Source organism: Miniopterus schreibersii, assembly GCF_964146895.1.
Source record: "Miniopterus schreibersii genome assembly, chromosome: 21".
In the NCBI taxonomy this organism is placed as follows: Eukaryota; Metazoa; Chordata; class Mammalia; order Chiroptera; family Miniopteridae; genus Miniopterus; species Miniopterus schreibersii.
In genome coordinates, this window is record NC_138123.1 from 3,785,457 (window position 1) to 3,804,565 (window position 19,109).

General features: G+C 44.2%; 1 protein-coding gene across 1 annotated transcript in view; it reads right to left on the reverse strand.

Moving 5' to 3' along the window:
• USH2A (usherin) overlaps positions 1 to 19,109 on the reverse strand; it is a gene marked incomplete at its 5' end in the record, with an annotated part of 301,919 nt that overhangs the window by 136,496 nt on the left and 146,314 nt on the right. The window contains 3 exons of the mRNA XM_081124187.1: positions 6,492 to 6,639; positions 11,387 to 11,558; positions 12,873 to 13,032. Coding sequence (XP_080980313.1) covers positions 6,492 to 6,639; positions 11,387 to 11,558; positions 12,873 to 13,032 — 480 coding nt within the window. The remainder of the gene's footprint in view (positions 1 to 6,491; positions 6,640 to 11,386; positions 11,559 to 12,872; positions 13,033 to 19,109) is intronic.

Sequence of the window (19,109 nt, forward strand, 5' to 3'; positions counted from 1 at the left end):
GAGACTCTAGTCGCTAATTCAGCGATGCCCTCCGGGGCTCATGAGACACGGGGACACTTCCCCCAGCTCTTATCCTTAACGTCACTCAGCGGCTACACTTCATCACTCCTGGTGTCTCCTTTCCCAGTTCTTTACCATTTCCCCTCAGTGACAGGCTTTCAAAAGTTACTTCTTGGTTTTGTCTGCCTGACTCAACCCCTAGCGAGCTATGCTGAGTGTAGACACCCATGACATCTGGAACTGTGGATATAGAAATAATAGAGTTATGGAGACAAGGGCTTAGTGTGAGATGAGTAGGCGACAATGAGCCGAGCATAAAATTAAGTGAGATTTGTGACAGTTAATTCAACCGCTAAGTTTTTTGGGTACTTAGGGCGCATTGGAATTGAGAGGTAGATGACACTGAAGTCCCACTTCAGTACAGGCGAGATCACAGACACACACACACATTCTGTAGATATTTGACAGCATTTGTAGGAAGGGCTGAAAGATCAGTTGTAGAGCCAATCTGGGTAGGTGAATCTGCCCTTTAAATCATTTTGACACTGTCAGCAACCAAACCAACTCCATCCTGAGGCCTGTCGGCTTTACGTCAAAATCGATCTTTACCCATGTCCGTAACCATGGCCATCAAATCCATTCTGTCATTCTCTCACACCCGAGAACAGTAGCCGCCTATTTTGATGCTCCCATAGAATTTCATGTTCCCATAGGCTTCATTCTTCATACTACAGACAGAGGGGCATTTTTCAAAACATATATCTGACCACATCAGATCCAATCAGTGGTCCATCAGGCCTTGCCCAAGTTCGACCAAGGTGAGAGGTCCCCATGCCCAAATCAAAAAGCTGGGGTCAACGTAAGCATGTCGTGAGGATGAACCAGACATGTGATGTTGGCCTCTGTGTGTTTTCTGCCTTTTGGTCCAGGTATTATCAGCTCATCACCAGGCTTCAAGGTCAGGCCAAAGCGGGGTACCATTATGGTTCAGAGCTGGTGTCCACACATGCCCTCAAAATGGGAGCCTGAGACTAGAGTAGGCCGTTCCTTTGATCTGGTTTGGGTAGGCCATTAACTATAAAATCCTGAATTAAGGACACACAGTCAAGCTTTCTGGTAAATTTGTGAATAATAAGAGATATCATTTGAAGAGGACACCCCATTTCTTATCAATAGATGCAGGCAGATTTCATAGCTTGATACTATTAGCAGACTTTTTGATATCAATAAAATCGGTATAACATGAAACATTGCATAATTCAGTTCCAAAAAACGCACACTTAGTAAGTACTATGTTTCAAATGTCTGTTAACACAACACTTTTCAATGGCCTCAGATTCCCAAGGTGAGTAACAAAAACTAATGAATAGAATCTAGTGGACATTTTAAATAAAGCCTAAGGAGACAGTTTCCCTTTTTTTGGCTCGAGTACAGGACGTATATGAAGCGCTTTGGGAAAAGTAAAATGCCATGTTCTAGAAAGGTCATGGAGGTATTTTCAAAATTATAAAACACTTTATTATTAAAAATGTACCGAACACTCTGAGTTAGACATTAGGCTACACACTTTATATGAGTTATTTCCATTAACTTTGGCGACACCGAGAACTATGAACTATTATTTACTTTGTTATACAGCTGAGCATATGGAGTCTGAGAGGGGCCAAGCCATTTCCCAAGGTCAGACAAATACAAATTCAGGTGTGGAACCTGGTGAACTCATCCCACTGCTGCTAGGACTCCTGTTATCCATCCCCAGTCCACCTTTCTCTTCTAAAATATTTTCTTCGTTGACTTATTTACTCTGGACACTCTTAGAATGAAAGAGAGCGTTTCGCATTGATCTCTGCATCCAGCCCCCCCCCCTTCCAAATTCTGCATGTCAAGTGTGGATTAAATGAGATTTAGGAATCGATCAGAGTCTCAGTAGGAAACTCGTGGCAACTTAAATAGACAATAGGGGATAATTTAGCGAAGGGACCGTTTAGGAGGATATGGGTGGGGTGAAGGGTGAGAGGGAGTGAGAATAAAGCATCCCCAGGTGGTCAGAGAGGGACTCCCGGGGGACCAGGCGGCTGGGAGCCAGTAAATGTCCTCGCTTGTGGAGAGGGAAGGGTGGGGAGAGATTCGGGAACCTGGAGAAAGAGCTGAGTTACTGGAAACGTCCGCTGGGTAGGAGCTATGGGGTCTGGGTGAGGAAGGGGGCCTGGAGCCCAGAGCCAGGCAGAGAGGGAGCCAAGGGGCCTAAGTTCTGAGGCTGCCTTGTTCCCCCATCCTCGCTGCTGCTTCTGCCCCTGGACAAACCAAGGGGAAGCCAGACACTCAGAGAGAAGAGGCCTGTTGACAGTGTGAGGCCAGGTCAGCCTAGGATGCAGGATAAATGGGGAACCGTGCGCTGCGAGAGGCAGACAAAAAATGCCCACCATGGAAGATAAAAATTAAATTATACTGCACGGTGTTGTATCTCTGTGCTTCTTTCTTGCATAAAATAAAACATCGTTACGCTACGTGTTCAGGGGGATCAGGTCACTGAATCCAGGTCTGTAAATCTGGTTTCTTGAATGGACAATCCACAAAATGGACACTGAACTCCCACTGGCTCCCTAGTGGAGGCCGTTTCGAGTTTATCGCCTTTCTCTTTCGATAATGGTAGAATTTTTAAGGTGTTTCATTTTCGCAGGGCAGTGGACTCGTAATTGTCCACAGAGGACCTCCCCTGGGATACACACCTTAGTGCCCGTTCATCGTGTTGTGTCAAATTGCGTTTCCTAAGGTGCTCAAAGGGTTGTCACACATAACCCAGGAAACGCAGCCCAACACCATGTAAATTTAATACAAGGTGTCTCTGTTTAAACGGAGGGATTCTGTTTACTGTAAGAATTAAACACCACCGCTTCAGTGTGTCATAAAAATAACATGCCCAGTGCCTAGCGATGGCTCCCAGCACATTTGTTTGTTTTTTTCCAGTACAGCCGGGCGATGGGAAAATCAACCGAGGGCCTCCCCCTGATCCCCGACGAAGATTGGATGTGGCAGATGTGTCCCCGTGTGAATAGTTGATCCTTCAATTAAAGAGAAAGAGAGAGAACAGCTTTCGCGTTGTGGAAAAATGCCTTATTACTGGTATGCTCTCCTAAAAATGGCATCGGCGGAGTCTGAAAAAGAGCGTGCCTGGGAACCTCTACCTGCCAGGCCTAGGAGGTGTTTCATAAAAGTTACACGGGGCTGGGCCCCAAACTGTCAAGCACTTTCCCTAAGTGACTCGCTGAATTCCATAACCCGTCTCCCATTAAAACTGAGCATTGGCAGGAAAGGAGAGGCAATCACATTTTGACTTCTTAAAAATACGCTTATTTCAAAATCAAAAGTTTCAAACAAAAACCCAACAAACCAACCCAGTTGTTTCTTTAAAACCAGAGGAAAATCAGCCTAGAGATCTTAGGAATATTAAATATTAACAATGAGAACAAGACATTGGACAAGTCAGAGCACCTAAAAAAGTATTTTTGCATAACTAGGTGGAATCCTGTATTATGAGCATTTCTATGGAAAGCTAAGGTACAAGAGACGTACTGTGAATAGAACTATGGATGTCTAAGTCACATCTTGCTTTGTGTTACATTCCTACTTAACTAGTTGTCTTGTCTTGAACTAACTTGCTTAATACTTATAAGCTGGAGTTTCCACCTCTGAATGTGGAATTAATACCCATTTCAGTTAGGAGACGTAAGTGTCTGGCACGTAGCTGGAAGCTGTAGCTGTTAGCATCACTATCACCATTATTACTAGTGTTCACAGGAAATCAAATCCTTCCTTTGCACGAGGGGAGTGCTCAGTTAGTATTTACACATTCACCTTCATGCACATGCACTATAAAAATGCATTCACCTTCTAGCGTATATTTTAGGAACTGGCCCGTAACTCCTTCTGTTCTCTCTGTTGGGGCTCATTAGAGAGCCAGGACTCTACAGTATACATGTCACTGTTCGAATGGCATGTTCACAAGAAACGGCTAGATAAACGAAATGTTATTAGGTATCAACAGAGTATGACATTGTGTTAGGCTCTGTGAAGGGAAAGAGAAAGGAGTGATTCGGGGTCCTTACCACCTTGTAGGCGGCAAGTTGGACATGTACCCAAATAAATCAGAGCCTGGGATGGATGAAGTATGGGTCATTCGGAAGGCACAGAAACAGAATATATGGCCAAGAGGAGAGAGAAAGCTTAACTTAAATTCAATGAAGGGTGGAACAATTTCATGAAAAAAGAGGCCTATGTTGAGCCCTAAGGAATGAGCCCAAATTCTACAGGTAAAGACAGAGAGATGGTAAGAACTGTTAACTCCAATCTTATAATGAAAGAAAATGGAGTTCATGGGATTTAGTAAATTTCCCAAAGTAACACAGAGATAAGATTAGACGTCACATCCATGTCTCTCAACCCTAAGTCAAGCTACAAATATTCTAGGGTGTCTATAAAGGACAGTGTATTAAAAGTTGTACAAATGCAGGTGGAGTCACAAGTTGGGAGGGATCTGAAGGCCAGAATAAACAGTTTGGACTTTATTCCTCTGATTTTTAGGGGAAGCGTGGAGGCTTTGAGAACAGACTGAAAACAGACAAGATGCTTCCCAATAACCAGAGTATTCCTCTCTAGACAATCGACTATAGACACACAACCCTGTTAAGTTTGGGGAAAGACAGAAGTAGTAAAAAGAAGGAAAATAATTTAGTGAAACTATTATGTTTTTTAAAATTTGTCTTTACTGTTGAAAGTATTATGGATGTCCCCTTTTTTTCACCATTGACCCCTTCTACCCGGGCCCTACCACCCCACCCCACCCCACCACCCCACCCCAGGCCTTGACCACTCTATTGTCTGTGTCCATGGGTTAGGCATTTGAGCATATAAATTCTTTGGTTAATCTCTCCCTGCCTACCCTCCCACTCCTACCTTCCCTCTGCGATGAAACGATTATTTTTAAAATATCTAATCATTTTCCCTACAATAAAAATCTTAAAATTTCTGATGAGATTGAACACTGGACTTTAAGATATGATAGACGTGTTAACTCACATCACCAAAATCTCCCAACTTCTTACTGTTTAATTAATATATTTTAAAACTGCTTATAAATGCACAGAACATAATATGCAAGGATTCTCCGAAACGTAGAAAGCATTTCTCTAGTCAACCTAGGATTCTGGGTGCAGCCATCAAGCCAGTTACAACCACCAACTGGGATGAAGGAACGTGACCTACTAGTCAAATCAGGTCGTAGCGTTTAGCGACATTCCAACTGCAATAAATCATTAACATTTTCATTGCCACCTATGGACCAGATTTCTTTCTGGAGCATGAAGGATTTTTCACTGTTTAATGTAAGTATCAAATGGACACCCATTTATTTTTATTAGAAAATTTGTGATGGTGCAGGAGTCACTCCAAGAGCAGAGATGATCGCTCACTCTGAGCAGTAAAGCTCTCTCCAGCACCTCCAATATATCCACTGCACGTGCCAAAAGTTTAATTAAAATGAGATGACTGCAATAATTAATATCACAATAAACATAAGGGAAACTAATAAAACTGCAATTTTTTTCTTTCATTCTTTTTGGCTGTGCTCAGAGAGGCCATTTCAATGTTCAGTAATGAGTTACTTAAGACAGTTTCTATGAGACTGAAAGTCATCTTGATGGTGTCTTAAGGAGGAGCGCAATTTGATGTCATGTGCAAGCGTCTACACTTTAGAACAACGATGCTGTGCCGCGTGAAACGTGAAAACGTTGTCAGTCAATGGATCCAGCAATTTCTACCCTGAGTTATTACAAAATTTCTTTTTAGTTATTACAAAATTTCTTTACGGTAAGATTTTATTTTGGCAAACTGTAACTGGCTAACTTAATTCTCTAAACGATGCAAAATCGTGTATACCACTTAGACATATACACGATCCTTCTCAATGGGGAGTAGAAATGTCTGTGCATTTGATGTACGCGCTGTCGAAAAACGGCAGGTGGAAGTATTTATAAATCATATATTAAAAATACAGACTTCCCAGTGATCTCTGTTAAGACAGGCTTCTTGAATCAAAAGCATTTTGAAATGCAATATGTGCGGGAACTTTCCACCGCCCTGCTTGTTCCGGAAAGAGTGCCCGTCAAAAACGGAAAGTCACTGAAAATACAGTGACCCTGCCACGAGGGCCTCAGCGGGGAATCCGCACTTGTCCTGCTCGCCTCTCCTGGAGCATGTCAGACAAGAAGATGCAGTTCATAGGAACTATCAAAAGGGAGCACTTTTGAGCCACCGAAATTGCGTGTGAGCCTGAAAACCCCAATCTCGCAACTACAGACAAAGATATTATCTCAGGTATTTTATGGGCTAAGATGATCATTAAAAATTAAGCGACGCATCGAAGCTGCCATTGAGAATATTAATTTACCTTCGCTAATCAGCTTTTTAACTGGAGGCTGCGGGAGCTCACTCACCATTGGGATGCTCGGGCTCGGTCCAGGAGACGTTGAAGGAGTCGGGCGAGTAGGAGGGGGCGTCGGGGGCGGGCACCCCCTCGGGTGCGCTCCCGGCCGTCGAGGCCTCGCTGGGCCCGCTCACTGCGCACCCACCGCCCGAGCAGGCCTGGGCACAGGAGGAGGGAGAGAGTACATGTCACTCGGGGTGCCGAAAGTTTAAGGGAGCATCGAAGTGGGAGAATTCATAATAAGACTTTCAGATTCTTTGAAATAAAGCTCCCTGTACCCCACAAAAGAGGTCTGTTTCCATGAGGAGGTTTGATGCTTAATTAGTTTTCTTTTTAGGACACGAGACAGCCATCTCCAATGATCAGAAAATAACCCAGAATGCATAAATATATGAAATATAAATACGTCCTAAGTTAGAACCTAGTGATAGGCCATACAGGGTGAGGCAAAGGTAGGTTTACAGTTCTGGGTGTGCGAAACGCAGTTTATTCTTGCTTTATTATTTATTAATTGTTTTATTACTTTCCATAAGAAAAGCTATAAAGCTACTTTTGCTCCCTCCTGTAAAAAGCCCTTATTAAATCAGCCTTGCACAAAGCTTCCTAGAATGAATTAAAACACACACACAGGTATGTGTGCACATCAAAAAAATAAAATAAAGAAAAGTCATAGACTGGAGACTACTTCAGGATACAACAAGTGATTTCTAAAATAAAGTAAAAATATGTAGAGCAAATATAACTGCCTTTTATTTACTGTAGTGTGACCAATATATTTGAAGTAGACCAGTGTGATTGAGTTAAACAATATTTCTCATAAATCCACACAAAGACAACGTTGAGTGACTGCTTAACGGCTGAAGGGGTCAGATCACTACTTACGCGCCAGAGGAAATGGCTTTGTTAACTGGCTGACAAACTTAAAAAGGGTCACAGGACCCCCCTACCCATTCCCTAATAAGGTATCACTAAGGCCAAAAATGAAAATATGGGTGTTAGAGGTATTTGGAAATACATTGCAAACAATCCCCCCCCCAAACGTTTAAATGTATCAGGAAAATATCCTCACTCCCTAAGTAGCTGGATAAGTATTTCTGCAGGAAATTGAGACGGACACATAGACTATTTCTAGACTAAATTTCCTGGCAAATATCAGCAATTATATCGCTGTAAAAATAACACAGGTGTTTGAAAACCGCACTTAAGCTTTTGGTTCAGCATCTCTCCAGGTTACAACTGTCCTTTGCCCAATGAAATTTAAGAATCTTTCCAGAAGCATTAAATGTTACCGAATCAGTGAGAATATGAAGCGAAATCGTAGGACAATGTAAAAGCAGGCAGTTATTTAGCCCATTTCCCTGAAAGGTAGGTATTACGAATAGAGGCCATTAAAATGCCTCTTTATTCTTTGGGCTTGTCCCTGCTTTGTGGCCAGACTCTGACTCAGAGGACATGTCACTGTGAGCCCAAATAATTCACTACAGATATAACTAACAATATATGGTCAATCGACACGGAGACCAATCTTACTTGCTATTTATTGTAAAAATACAAGAGTAAGCCATGTTTTCAGGATAATTTCTCAGTAGCGTAAGCAAGGCTCAGATGGGTTAAACCGTGGCCCGGGCATGAAATTGCATTAAGATTGGGGACCTAATTAACCTCTGCGGGTTTCCTCTAATGCTCAGCCATGGCATGTGCATATCTATGTGAGAGAGAAGCCGTTCCTCCTCCTGAGAACAGATTCTTTGCAAATAAAGAAGGATCGATGGAGATTGTGGCCAAACCCTGACTCAGATCTCTAGGACATGTCGCTGTGAGCCCAAGAATAACTATCTGAACAGGAAAATGGGAAAAGCAAAACATGCTTTCTGAAGTGCTAAAGGGCCCACCAGAAAACGTGGCAGGAAAGGAGGCCACGAGGGACAGCGGGGTGATCTTACAAAAGTGGGCAGAGGGGCCTGCTTTCTGGTCCTCAGAAGGAAATAAATGCATCCTTTGCATTTCCTAGATTTTTGCCTTGGGAGGGAAACAATGTTGAAGCATCTTATTGTTAAACACTTAACACGATGGGACTGAATTCTGATAAGCCTATTTGCCATCCATACCCTGAGGCCTCTCCCTGCTAACTCTCCCCAAAGAAATACTGGACTACGTGACATAAAAGTCTATCTTTTTAAAAACAGAATGTGAATGAAAATGTACTTTGTTCTGAGAATTTCAAGATGCCTTCTGGGATAAAACAAAGACATCCTCTGGTTTGGAAGGACCATGTTCTTTGGGTTGTCATGAAAGAGCCATAAACAAGTCAAGTGACGAAGAACTTCTTAAGGATCGAAAGAGTTCATGAGATAATGTTTCTTGTGAATGAAACAGAATTTATAAAGGGGCTTCTGCCATAACAGAATTACCTGCAAAATGTTTTATATTGTTCGCCTCCCACACACACATTCTCTTTGCATGCGTTTGGAGGTGTTGAGAGAACAGCACAATATCTTAGTTCCGACAATAAGGAAATGCATGTTCTTAAGGCTGCATCCCGATTGATCTAATCTAACTGATATCATCTAAATGAAACGGAACCCATCAGTGTCTTGTGTGACCTGCCGGCACCAGAGGCCACTGCATTCAATGCAACTGAATGCTTATTAAGATTCTGGTTTGGAAAACCTCAACGAAATAGTGCGATTGATTAAAGAGGGCTTTATGAGATGGCGAAGTCTTCAAAAGCCTCCGAGCCACTAAAATATAGCATTTGTCACTTACAGCCATTTTTACAGAAATGCAAAGTCATCATACTTACAACCCAGTTAACAGGGAAAATTAAATGAAGCCACGTGAAGTAGCAGACCTGCTCTGAGTCTAGAGTAAATCAATGGGGTTACAATTCCCATGTCTTCCCCTCTATTCCAACGCCTGCTCGAGGCCTGGTATCTGCAGGTTCTGTTCCCCAGCACGTAGTCAACATGCTCGGATGGCCTATGATGGCAGCTCCACTTGGCCGACAACCTGATCTCCATCTACTCACCTAATGACCTTGGAAGCCAGCTATTATGTTGAAACAGAGAAATATACAATAACCCCACAATTAACCAGAAGATGAACCTAAATATTCTGGTGCATTTAATTTACTGGTTAACAAAGTTGAGTTAAAAACAAACAAACCCCAAAACACTACCTTTTCGTTGAATACTCCCTGGACATATATTAAGAGTATTTTCTGCCCTAATAAATACAGTGAAATAAAAAAATAATGTGAGCAAATTTATTTCCCTAGCAAGAGTTAGGGCAAGACTTCCCACATTTTTTGACATATTGCATCAACATTATCCAGTGGCTGACAGATCGGGTTTGACTCCATCGACTATTGTTTGGGGGTCACCTTTTTAGCATCCATAGAATGTTAGGGCTTAAAGAGACATTAAAAATCATTTAATTCAAAATCCTAATTTTAGGCTTGAAAACATAAAACTCAGTGCAGTTAAGTAAATCTGCCTCAGGCCGCACAGTTGGTGGCAAAATCCGAATGGAAACTCAGGGGAGTGGAATCACAATCCAGTGGTGTTTCTTTTTCAAGGTATTTCAGGTTCGTAAAACACAAGAGATTCGGGTGTATTTTCATGGACTGCACAGCATACCCTAAAAATCGCCCTCAGAGCAGACCTGTTTCACGTCATTTGCCTCCTTCTGACAAAAACCAAGAGCCTAACAGTTTCTGTTTAATTCTGGTTGCTTCTCAGCAATAGAGAATTTTCCAGATTTTGATATTACTACTGTTTTGAATATAGTGTGGATTTGTGTATTAGCTTTTGAAAGTCAAGTTAAAACACTTCTCACATCTTGGGTAATAAACCAAGTCATCAAAGCTGCTATTCATAACCCATCTGTGTGCTGACCACCTAGGCACACGGAGTCGGTTCAGAGCAGGATTGTTAACACTGTCTGATTGCCCTTGTTTTATGGTGTCAGGTCAGACACTTGGCAATAGTTGAACGTAGTTTATTTTCCCGTGGTATAATATTTAGAGCATTCAAGAGCATGTTAAGTAAAATGAATGCATACACAGTGTCTACATAAATGTAAATTTATTCATAATCAAGAGCAGAATATTTTCTATGGCATTTATCAAAGCAAATACCCTTATATAGGTATTGCTATAAAATGAAGAGTGTGTTTAAAACAAATAGGGACGGTCTCATGTTTATATTCAGTTATTTTCAGAGGTGCTATTAAACTTAAAAAAAGATTATATTTCATCAAAAAAACAAAAGGAATAAATTCCACAGCAATATCAAGGTCTTTTAAAAGACCTTTGTATAAAAGTGCAATTTTGCATAGGGGGAAAAAAAAAAGCTATTGTCTGTCTACAGAAACCTCTAGACTATGTTGGTTCTAGGGTTTTATTAAGTGCTGGTCCTTTTGAGATAGAAATGTAATGTAAACTGGAATATACTAACAATCAAGAATATCTGGGGGTCATTTAAACCTTTGTTAAAAAAAAAAAATAAAGCCTAAATTTTCATACACTGCATTGTGTTTCAAATGAACACAAGCTCCGTGGGGGGAAATAACCTTATTAATCCAAGCATTTTAGAAAAAGGCCTCAACAATGAAGACGTCCTACGCATCACAAAAAGGAAATAATTTCTGATCATCGAAAATTAGATTTGGGAAAACCTATTGCGTCGGATTGTTATTCTATCATTGTGCACAATGTAGAATAAGTGTAGTAGGTCGACATAATTCACATTTAGGACGTGAAGCGAGTTCTCAGTGTGAAGGGCGATTCATGAGGCTTCCTTGTTTTTGTTTTCTTAGGGGAGGGAGGGAGAGAAGGTGGGACAAAGGGCAGCAGCCAGGGACAGCACAGGGACAGGGACAGTGGTGAAAGTGACGTGAACTTACTCCCAGCCTGAGAAGGTACCGAGTGCCCGGCAAAAGGTGTCGCAGCGTGTGGTCCTGAAGAGGCTCTGTGCTGTTATAGGCAATATCCCAAACGGGAGAATCCCGCGTGCGATCTGAGACGTACAAGACATAGCGCTCCAGAATCCCATTTACCTTTCTGGGTGGTTTCCACCTAGGAATGGAAAAGCACAGCAGCATCATTCATTCACATCAAGCCCGGCGTGCACGGCCGTTACGGACACGTGTGAACTTGGATTTGGGCCGCGGGAAAAATACACACTGAGAGCTCGAAAGTGATTGACGCACACGCACACACAACCGAGTAGTTATGAAATGTCTATTCTGAACGGTACAAAGAAAAGAAGACGCAGTGCCAGCTCTCTAGTTACTTATAATTTTAATTAGCTAGTACTATAAAAATGTGTGAGTACCTGATTTGGCACTTAAGCCACAGAACCAAAAATTGAGGTAAGTAAAACATCTGAGCGCTTATGAGAAATGGGAGGGAGGGAGAGAGAACACCATAATGGTATTGGAAAAGGTATCGATCGAACGGTGCAGATGCAGCTGTGGGTGACAGAGAAGCTGGCTCGGAAGGGCCGAGAGAGAGGTAGGCCTCTCGAGTTAGGTGACGCGTGACCTCAATGCACGACCGTGTCCCTCGATGGGCTGGATGGGCAGGAAGAGTCTAGCGTGTTCCACATGAGGGATACAATGTGCCAGTGGGAACAAACAGGGCAAGTCACGGATGGGCAGAAACTGGTAAATAAATTGAGAAATACTTAAGAGTAGTGGGAAATCTTTGGGGGGGGGGTAAATAATGTGGGGCTGGCTCTGGGGTAAAAAGGAAAGGAAAGCCAGTGGGAGAGTTTAGATTTGGGACAATGGAATTTGACTGTTTTCCAGCTTGAAAGAATATCTTAATTTATTTAATCCAAACTCTTTTTTCATAGATGAGAAAACTGAGGCCAAGAGAGATGACTATAGACAAGCAGTGATTGGCGGTAGGAGAGGTTTAATTCATCACTGCAATATTCCCTCTACCTCTTGTGCTAGGAAATGGGTGAAAATCACCAGTATCAAAAATAATCTGAACATTCCGATAGGTGGAAGTTCTTTTGTGACTGCAAAGGAACACGGAGGTCCTAGTTTATCCTAAAAACAAAGTATGTTTATACTAATTCCAAATTATTGCAAACAATGCCTCAAGTCTACAAAGCCCAGGGCGGTCACATAAGTGGTCAGTTTTCCCCTCCTTGGAGCTTGCACGGAATCTCTGTACACAGAGGCCCGGCCTGATTGCGGAAAGACAAAATGGAAATGAACTTGGCAAGTCATAATCAAAGTTCCCAGAACCACCGAACTAATCACTCCTATGCATTTAATCACAATGAAATTAATTCCGTGTCACAAACCCTTCCCTTGATTGAACTCCCTGGGTTTCCTGCATGAACCCGTGGGTGACAGAAACAATATTTCCACTCACTGTGCGAATATAGTTCTAGAATCCAGGACGGTCAGAAGGGGGGGATCCACGTGCTCGGGCGGCAGCTGTGCCGTGTACAGGGTGACCAGGGAGCTGTTTGCACACCCCACGCGTGTGCACGCGCCGAGCAGAAACCGGTGGGGCGTAAACGCCGCTAAACCTAGGGGGTGGGGGAAACCAGAGTTTATTGACAGTCATACTTTTTATTCCAGAGATCTCACTCCTCCCTCTACATTACTACCTCCTAGAACAGTTCAAGTGAAGCTTAAAATAAGACTCGATAGCCATCAAAATCCATACCAGTAAGAGAGAGTCTGTTTCACCCCTTAAATATACCACGGTTATTTTTAAATAGACAAGTGTCAGTCAAACTCTTGGCTTGACTTTTCCATTTTAACAATTTGACTGTTTTCTGGAGTGTTCCTGGCCAGGTAAGTCGGTTTTTGAGTTTAGACTTAGTTCAACGACTCTGTTAAAAAATAAATAAATGAGACATTTGCATTATTTTTAAAGCATCCCTGAAGACAACAGGAGTTGCTTTTGAAATTCAAATACGCAGCTTGTAACAATGACTTTGAGCTGGTAATTCCTTTTGCTGAATTCCTTTCGCCTCTCCTGCACCTGAGCGATTGTTATTTGACCTTCAAGCCGTCCAGGCTCAGGGCAAATGCCCGGTTCTTTCTTAAGACGTCCCCAACACGGCCTGCTGTGACCTCTGGCACAAGATGGAGCTATTATCCTCTCCTTCCCCTCCCAAGCTGCCTGCACACCCCGTTAGCACGGCGCTCACAACACTGAAAAAATGATCTGTTTACACGGCCACACGCTCAGTCCATGGGAGCGAGCTGGGTCAGGGCAGGAACGGCGCCAGGCCCGTTTCGCACTGTCGGTACCCAGCACAAGGCCCGGCACACGGTGGGCTTTGGGTACTGTGCGTGTTAGAATAAACTCATCCGTAATTTCCTAATTCAATTCTGAAATATCCTCAGCACCTCCCCTGTGAAGGTACCGAGTCACTTTGCTGAGCGGATCGAACCAAACTCCTGCCAACTTTACCAAGATGTAAACATCAGCCGTATTTTTGTACTTGTCTGAATTCCTCTAAATACCATTCTCAAACATAAATGCTCCATAAAAAACAAAAAACGAAACAAAACTGGAGGTAAGGGTAGGCCAAAATGTTAACAGCGGTTCTCTCAAGTGAGGGCACAGAGATGGTCTACATTTTTTACTACGTATATTTTCAAATTTTCTAAAGTAGGCATGCACAGCGCAGATGGAGAAAACACGGCCGTTTTTTACCAATAGCAATTCGTTCTTTAAGAAAACGTGTGCCCACGGCCCGGCGGACACCCATTACACCTCCTGTGTCATACTTCCTTTCCTCAATGACTTCAGCGTTGGCTCGGTTTTCTTTTCGATCATAATCCCTTTTTTTTTTTTTTTTTTGGCAACCCCAACATCCTCAGGGATGACTCATCCCCGCGTCTGGCTCCGCTTTAACTTCCTCCAACGTGACGCCCTTCACCTCCACCGCGTTTTTTCAGCATCGTTAGACCTTCTACTTGATCATCTCTGGAACCGTTTCCAAGATTCTTAATTTAAAATCTAGCCTATCTGACCACAGACCGGTGACCTCCCACCTCTCGCATTTGTCACGTTAGCGCAGTCCCTCCTCGGCTGCCACACGCGCCCAGCCTCTTATTTCCAGAGTGTTCACAACACCCGCGTTTCCCTGGCCGTGATCTTCGATCACCTGTCTCAAAGCCATCTCCCAAGGGCTGCAGGGCACGTCACCTCCCCAGGGCTCTTCTGCACCTGCCACCTCAGTCCCTAGCTTGGGACAAACCTCATCAGCTCCTCGTATCTGTTCAACGTGACCAGGCGACATTGCTGAGCCTGCTGAGGAGTCCACGATGATGGTAGGTTTTCCAATTTGAACTGGACCCTTGTACTGAGCTTTGTTTTTCCCCACCTTCCATGGTTTGGCCAAGTCTCTAGAAAAACCAGGTGAGGTTTCCAATTGAAGTCCTCCGGTCAAGTTCTCTCTGAACCCCTCTAACGTTTGGCATCTGTGCCTTGGGGGCAAGATCAATGTGGTTGTCTTCTCTGCCCCTGACCCTACGTCTTCCCCTCATCTCAAACCTCCTCTAAGTGCCCCTCGATTAAGTGATAAAGTCAGAATCCACCTATAATATAGGGACTAGATGTGAAACAGAGTGTGACTGGTCCGAGAGCAGAAAGAACCAGAGAGCCCTTTCGGACAGAGCCAAGCGAAGAGTACTCGGGGCCTAGATTTAATAATTAGGGGAAACAAAAGGGCACAGACCCTCCCCTCCTCAACCTCAGATTTCCCAGGTTGATGGAATAAAGGAAGGAAGGAAGGAGACATAAATGTGCAGGATCTCAGAAGAGGGGCCCCGATGCCTGTTTCCAAGGCAGAGTCCAGGCCCTGGCGAAAGACAAGGGCACTGGTGGGTGCAGGCAGGTGGGGCCACAGGAAACCCTGCAAAGAGCTCAGTTTCCCAAGTGTGACGCGGACACAATGAAGGACCTACTGGCTGTGAGGCAGGGCTCTCAGTAGTGACCCCTTTGCGTAGAGTATGAAGGGTCATGGGTGGCCATGCTCCACACACCGAGAACTATCTAAGACCCTGCAAGCTTCAGGGCACGGGAGGGACCCAGAGAGTGACGCCAGATACAAGTTGAGTTGTGGAAATAAAGACATAGGTATTCGCAGACGTGGAGATATAGGTATAAGCCTTATCGACTGAGATTTGTAAGCGCTTCATGCTCCTCTTGACCTTTATTTACGCTTCTGATAACCACAGCCAAGACTTCCAAACCTACGCAGGATTAAAATTTTCTTCCCATTTTGGATTTGTTAAATATAAATTCACAAGAAAAATCCTTATATTTGGTTTGGGAGATCAGATGCAACAGGGATTGAGGATTGTCTTTGGATTCTGAACATCTGAATGCTATCAAGTCAATAGCGCCAAGAAAGCCCGTCTGATTAAATAGCTTTTCTGACTTGCGAGTCATTTTTATGCCTGTGCTGTCCACCCCGAAGTGGGTTATCCTGCCTGGATTTCCATAAGAAGATGAAGTGTCACTCGGGTGCTTTGAATAATGAGGCATGAAAAAAACAAGGGGACAGAGCCTCGCATGATACATGGTAGATGGAGCTTCGCAGGTGGCCAGCCAGGGAGATCCTGGGTGAAACGGGAGGTGATGGCGAGGACCAGAGGAAAGAAAGTGAGACAAGAAAATAGGAGGTGGCATCAGGTTGAGGGAGAGGGAAGCTGCGTGAAAAAGGAACAACGGAAATGGGTGATTTAAAAAAAAAGATGTCTATTGATTTCAGGGAGAGGGGGAAAGATAGAAACATCAATGATGAGAGAGTTATTGATCGGCTGCCTCCTGCACGCCCCCGACTGGGGATTGAGCCCACAACTCGGGCGTGAGCCCTGACCGGGAACCGAACCACGATCTTCAGGATCATAGGTTGATGCTCAACAGCTGAGCCACGCCGGCCAGGCCAAATGAGTGTGTGTGTTTTTAAAGAGTTAGTCTGAAAAAGTGAAAAAGTGAAAAAGTGGGTTCCAGGGGAAGCAGGACTAAGGCATTCTTCGGGGGTGAAGCCCTAAGCAAAACCACCAATTTCAAATTGAAAGCCAAGAGGATTATAATAACAGCTCCCTCCCCCCTGCCCAGCCGCCACTGGCCGGGGAATACGTCTCCACAGAGGCGATCAGGCCCTTCAAGGGCAACGTAATGGATCAATGGATTCCCGCAATCGCAGGTATGTACACAAACCTGAGCGCCGTCAACGGGGGTGGGGGGGCCCTGAAAACACGAGGCCGCTGCTTGTCAGGGCCCCTTAGCAACAGCGTCTTGTTTCCCCTCTGCCTGACTGCACCGTCTGCATGAGATCAAACACAGAGAGCGGGGGGCAGGGGCAAACGGATCCCTCCGACACGCAGCAGACACGGATCCACGGGCCTTACCCCGAGACACGTCACGTGGAAACGCTCCCCGGCGCGTGGAAACCTCCCCGGTGCCTGTCCCGCCAACTGTAATTTACAGTCCTGGCCATGAATTATACGCTGTTTTACAGATTGATTCCGTGCTGTTGTTCAGACGATTCCATTGATCTCAATTTACAAAATGAACCGAGAAGGAGGCAATGACTTTCTTTTAACTCCTGGTGTAAACCGAGAAGTTTCTATCTTCTTACCGGTGCCTGCCGTTAGAAAATTAAAAGGCAGCCCATGATCTGATGGGTGTCATCAGGCTGCTTTTCTAACAACTTCTGAATAAAACAATAAAGCTCCTTCCTGAGTTTGTTTTCTCCCCTCTGGGCACCCTTCCCAGGAGCCGCCACCTGGATGTTGAAAGACACTGGAACCATCTAGATCACTACTGACCGCCTCTCCTCTGTCACCAGGAGTCTGGCCCGAGGCCGCTTCTGGGTTATGGCTCAGTGAGAGCACAAGGCAGGTGGTCGAGGGGGCGGCGGTGTGTTTTCCACAGGCGTCTGGAGGCCATCGAGTCCTGCCCGAACCCCGAGGGGCACAGCCCTTGCTTTACAACCGCGTGCTCAGCCTTTTGGGTCCCGAAAACTGACCTTGCGATGAATGAAAACAGAGGCCTACTTTAGCCTGCACATCACTGCCCATCGTTCGGCTCCTCCCAGAATCCTTCCCTTGGAACCTGCTTCTCCTTGGCCGGGTGAGCAACACCCGTCACCAACATCCCTTCCTGTCCTTTCAAACTCACCAGCAGAGCTGGAATCCCTTCGCCCCGGTAAGCGCGTCCGTGTAAAACTGCACCCGAACGACGTTCCTAAACTCAACAAGTTTTCTGTTTTCCGCCTCATCAGGAGCATCCCTTCCATCAAAACCCTGTCCCAAGTTTACGTTATGCACGGAGCACGGTCTGTGCTCCGCATAGTTTCTCCCTTGTGAGCATCCTGCCACCAGTCACAAGCACCCACAGCATCGTCGACTCTGAAAACAAGAATTCATGGTCTCACGGGCTTCTCCTAATGACTCTCCGTGCCTTGGACACTCCCGATGGTTGGATAGTAAACATTTTATTGCGACAAGAAAACTAACTATAAGCAAATGGAGCCCTGGTCTCTCTCTCTCTCAGGTTAGTCACTGGTGGCACGTGCTGGGGGAGCCCAGCCTGCTAGGAGTTGACAGTCACTAGTGTGGAGAGAAAAACACACAAACTACCACTGTCAGCTGTGCTAATGAGGAATGATGCTTCCTCCCTCTCCTTCCTTCCCTGGCCGGTGACAACGAAAGGCTCCCATGCAAAACTCCTTAGGCCGACAGTGTTCTGAGCCAGCTGGGCTCCAGTCTGGATGCCTGGGCGCCCCTAATACCCAATTTATAACAAATTATAGTATAACAAGCCCAAGATTGTTTTTTTCTTGGGTACTCTTATAAATAATATGGCCCTAGAGCAGTATCTCCCCTTCCCTCTCTCTCCACACACACACACACCCTACTTCTGTACCATCTATCCTATGAGAGAGAGGATTGGGGAGGCAGTAACTGGCTTTTGAATTTTATAAATGTTTACAACTCACATTCAGAACAGCTTTTTGCCATGTATTTATTCATTCACTCCACAAATATTTGTCGGGCACCTGCTACCTATTTTATACCCTGGGATACAGCAGATAACAGGATATGTACAAGCTAACTTCAGATATGTCTTTTGAATGACACAGGTTGGGGTTATGTCTTCTAAACTTAAGAGAGGCTGTGCTTTATCCGGTATAGACATTTGGTATGTAAGGCACTTCAATTTATATTGCTTATGGCATAAAATGGTAAATGATTTGAGAATATTTGTGCAAAATTACAAATTATAGTGTATCTCCTATGATGGGGACCGAACTGCTACTTATAAAAAAAAAAAAAACTCATTTAAGGAAGAGCTCGAGTGTCACTGATTAACAACAATTTACAATGACGATATTAGCACCAAACTACTTAGAGACACAAAACTAAAGGTAATGTATCCGCATGGATGTCACTATTAACTCCCGAAATGCTCACATTTTCAGGAATTCTACAGATGCTGAATTTGAGAAATGCATACTCAAAAGTTTGTGGAAGTTCAGTTGACACTAAAGGTATGTAGCTTTACAGAAAACATTTATTTGATTTATATTTTGAAAACCAAGCCTAGTTTCACTGCAGTGATTCAGGGAGGGGG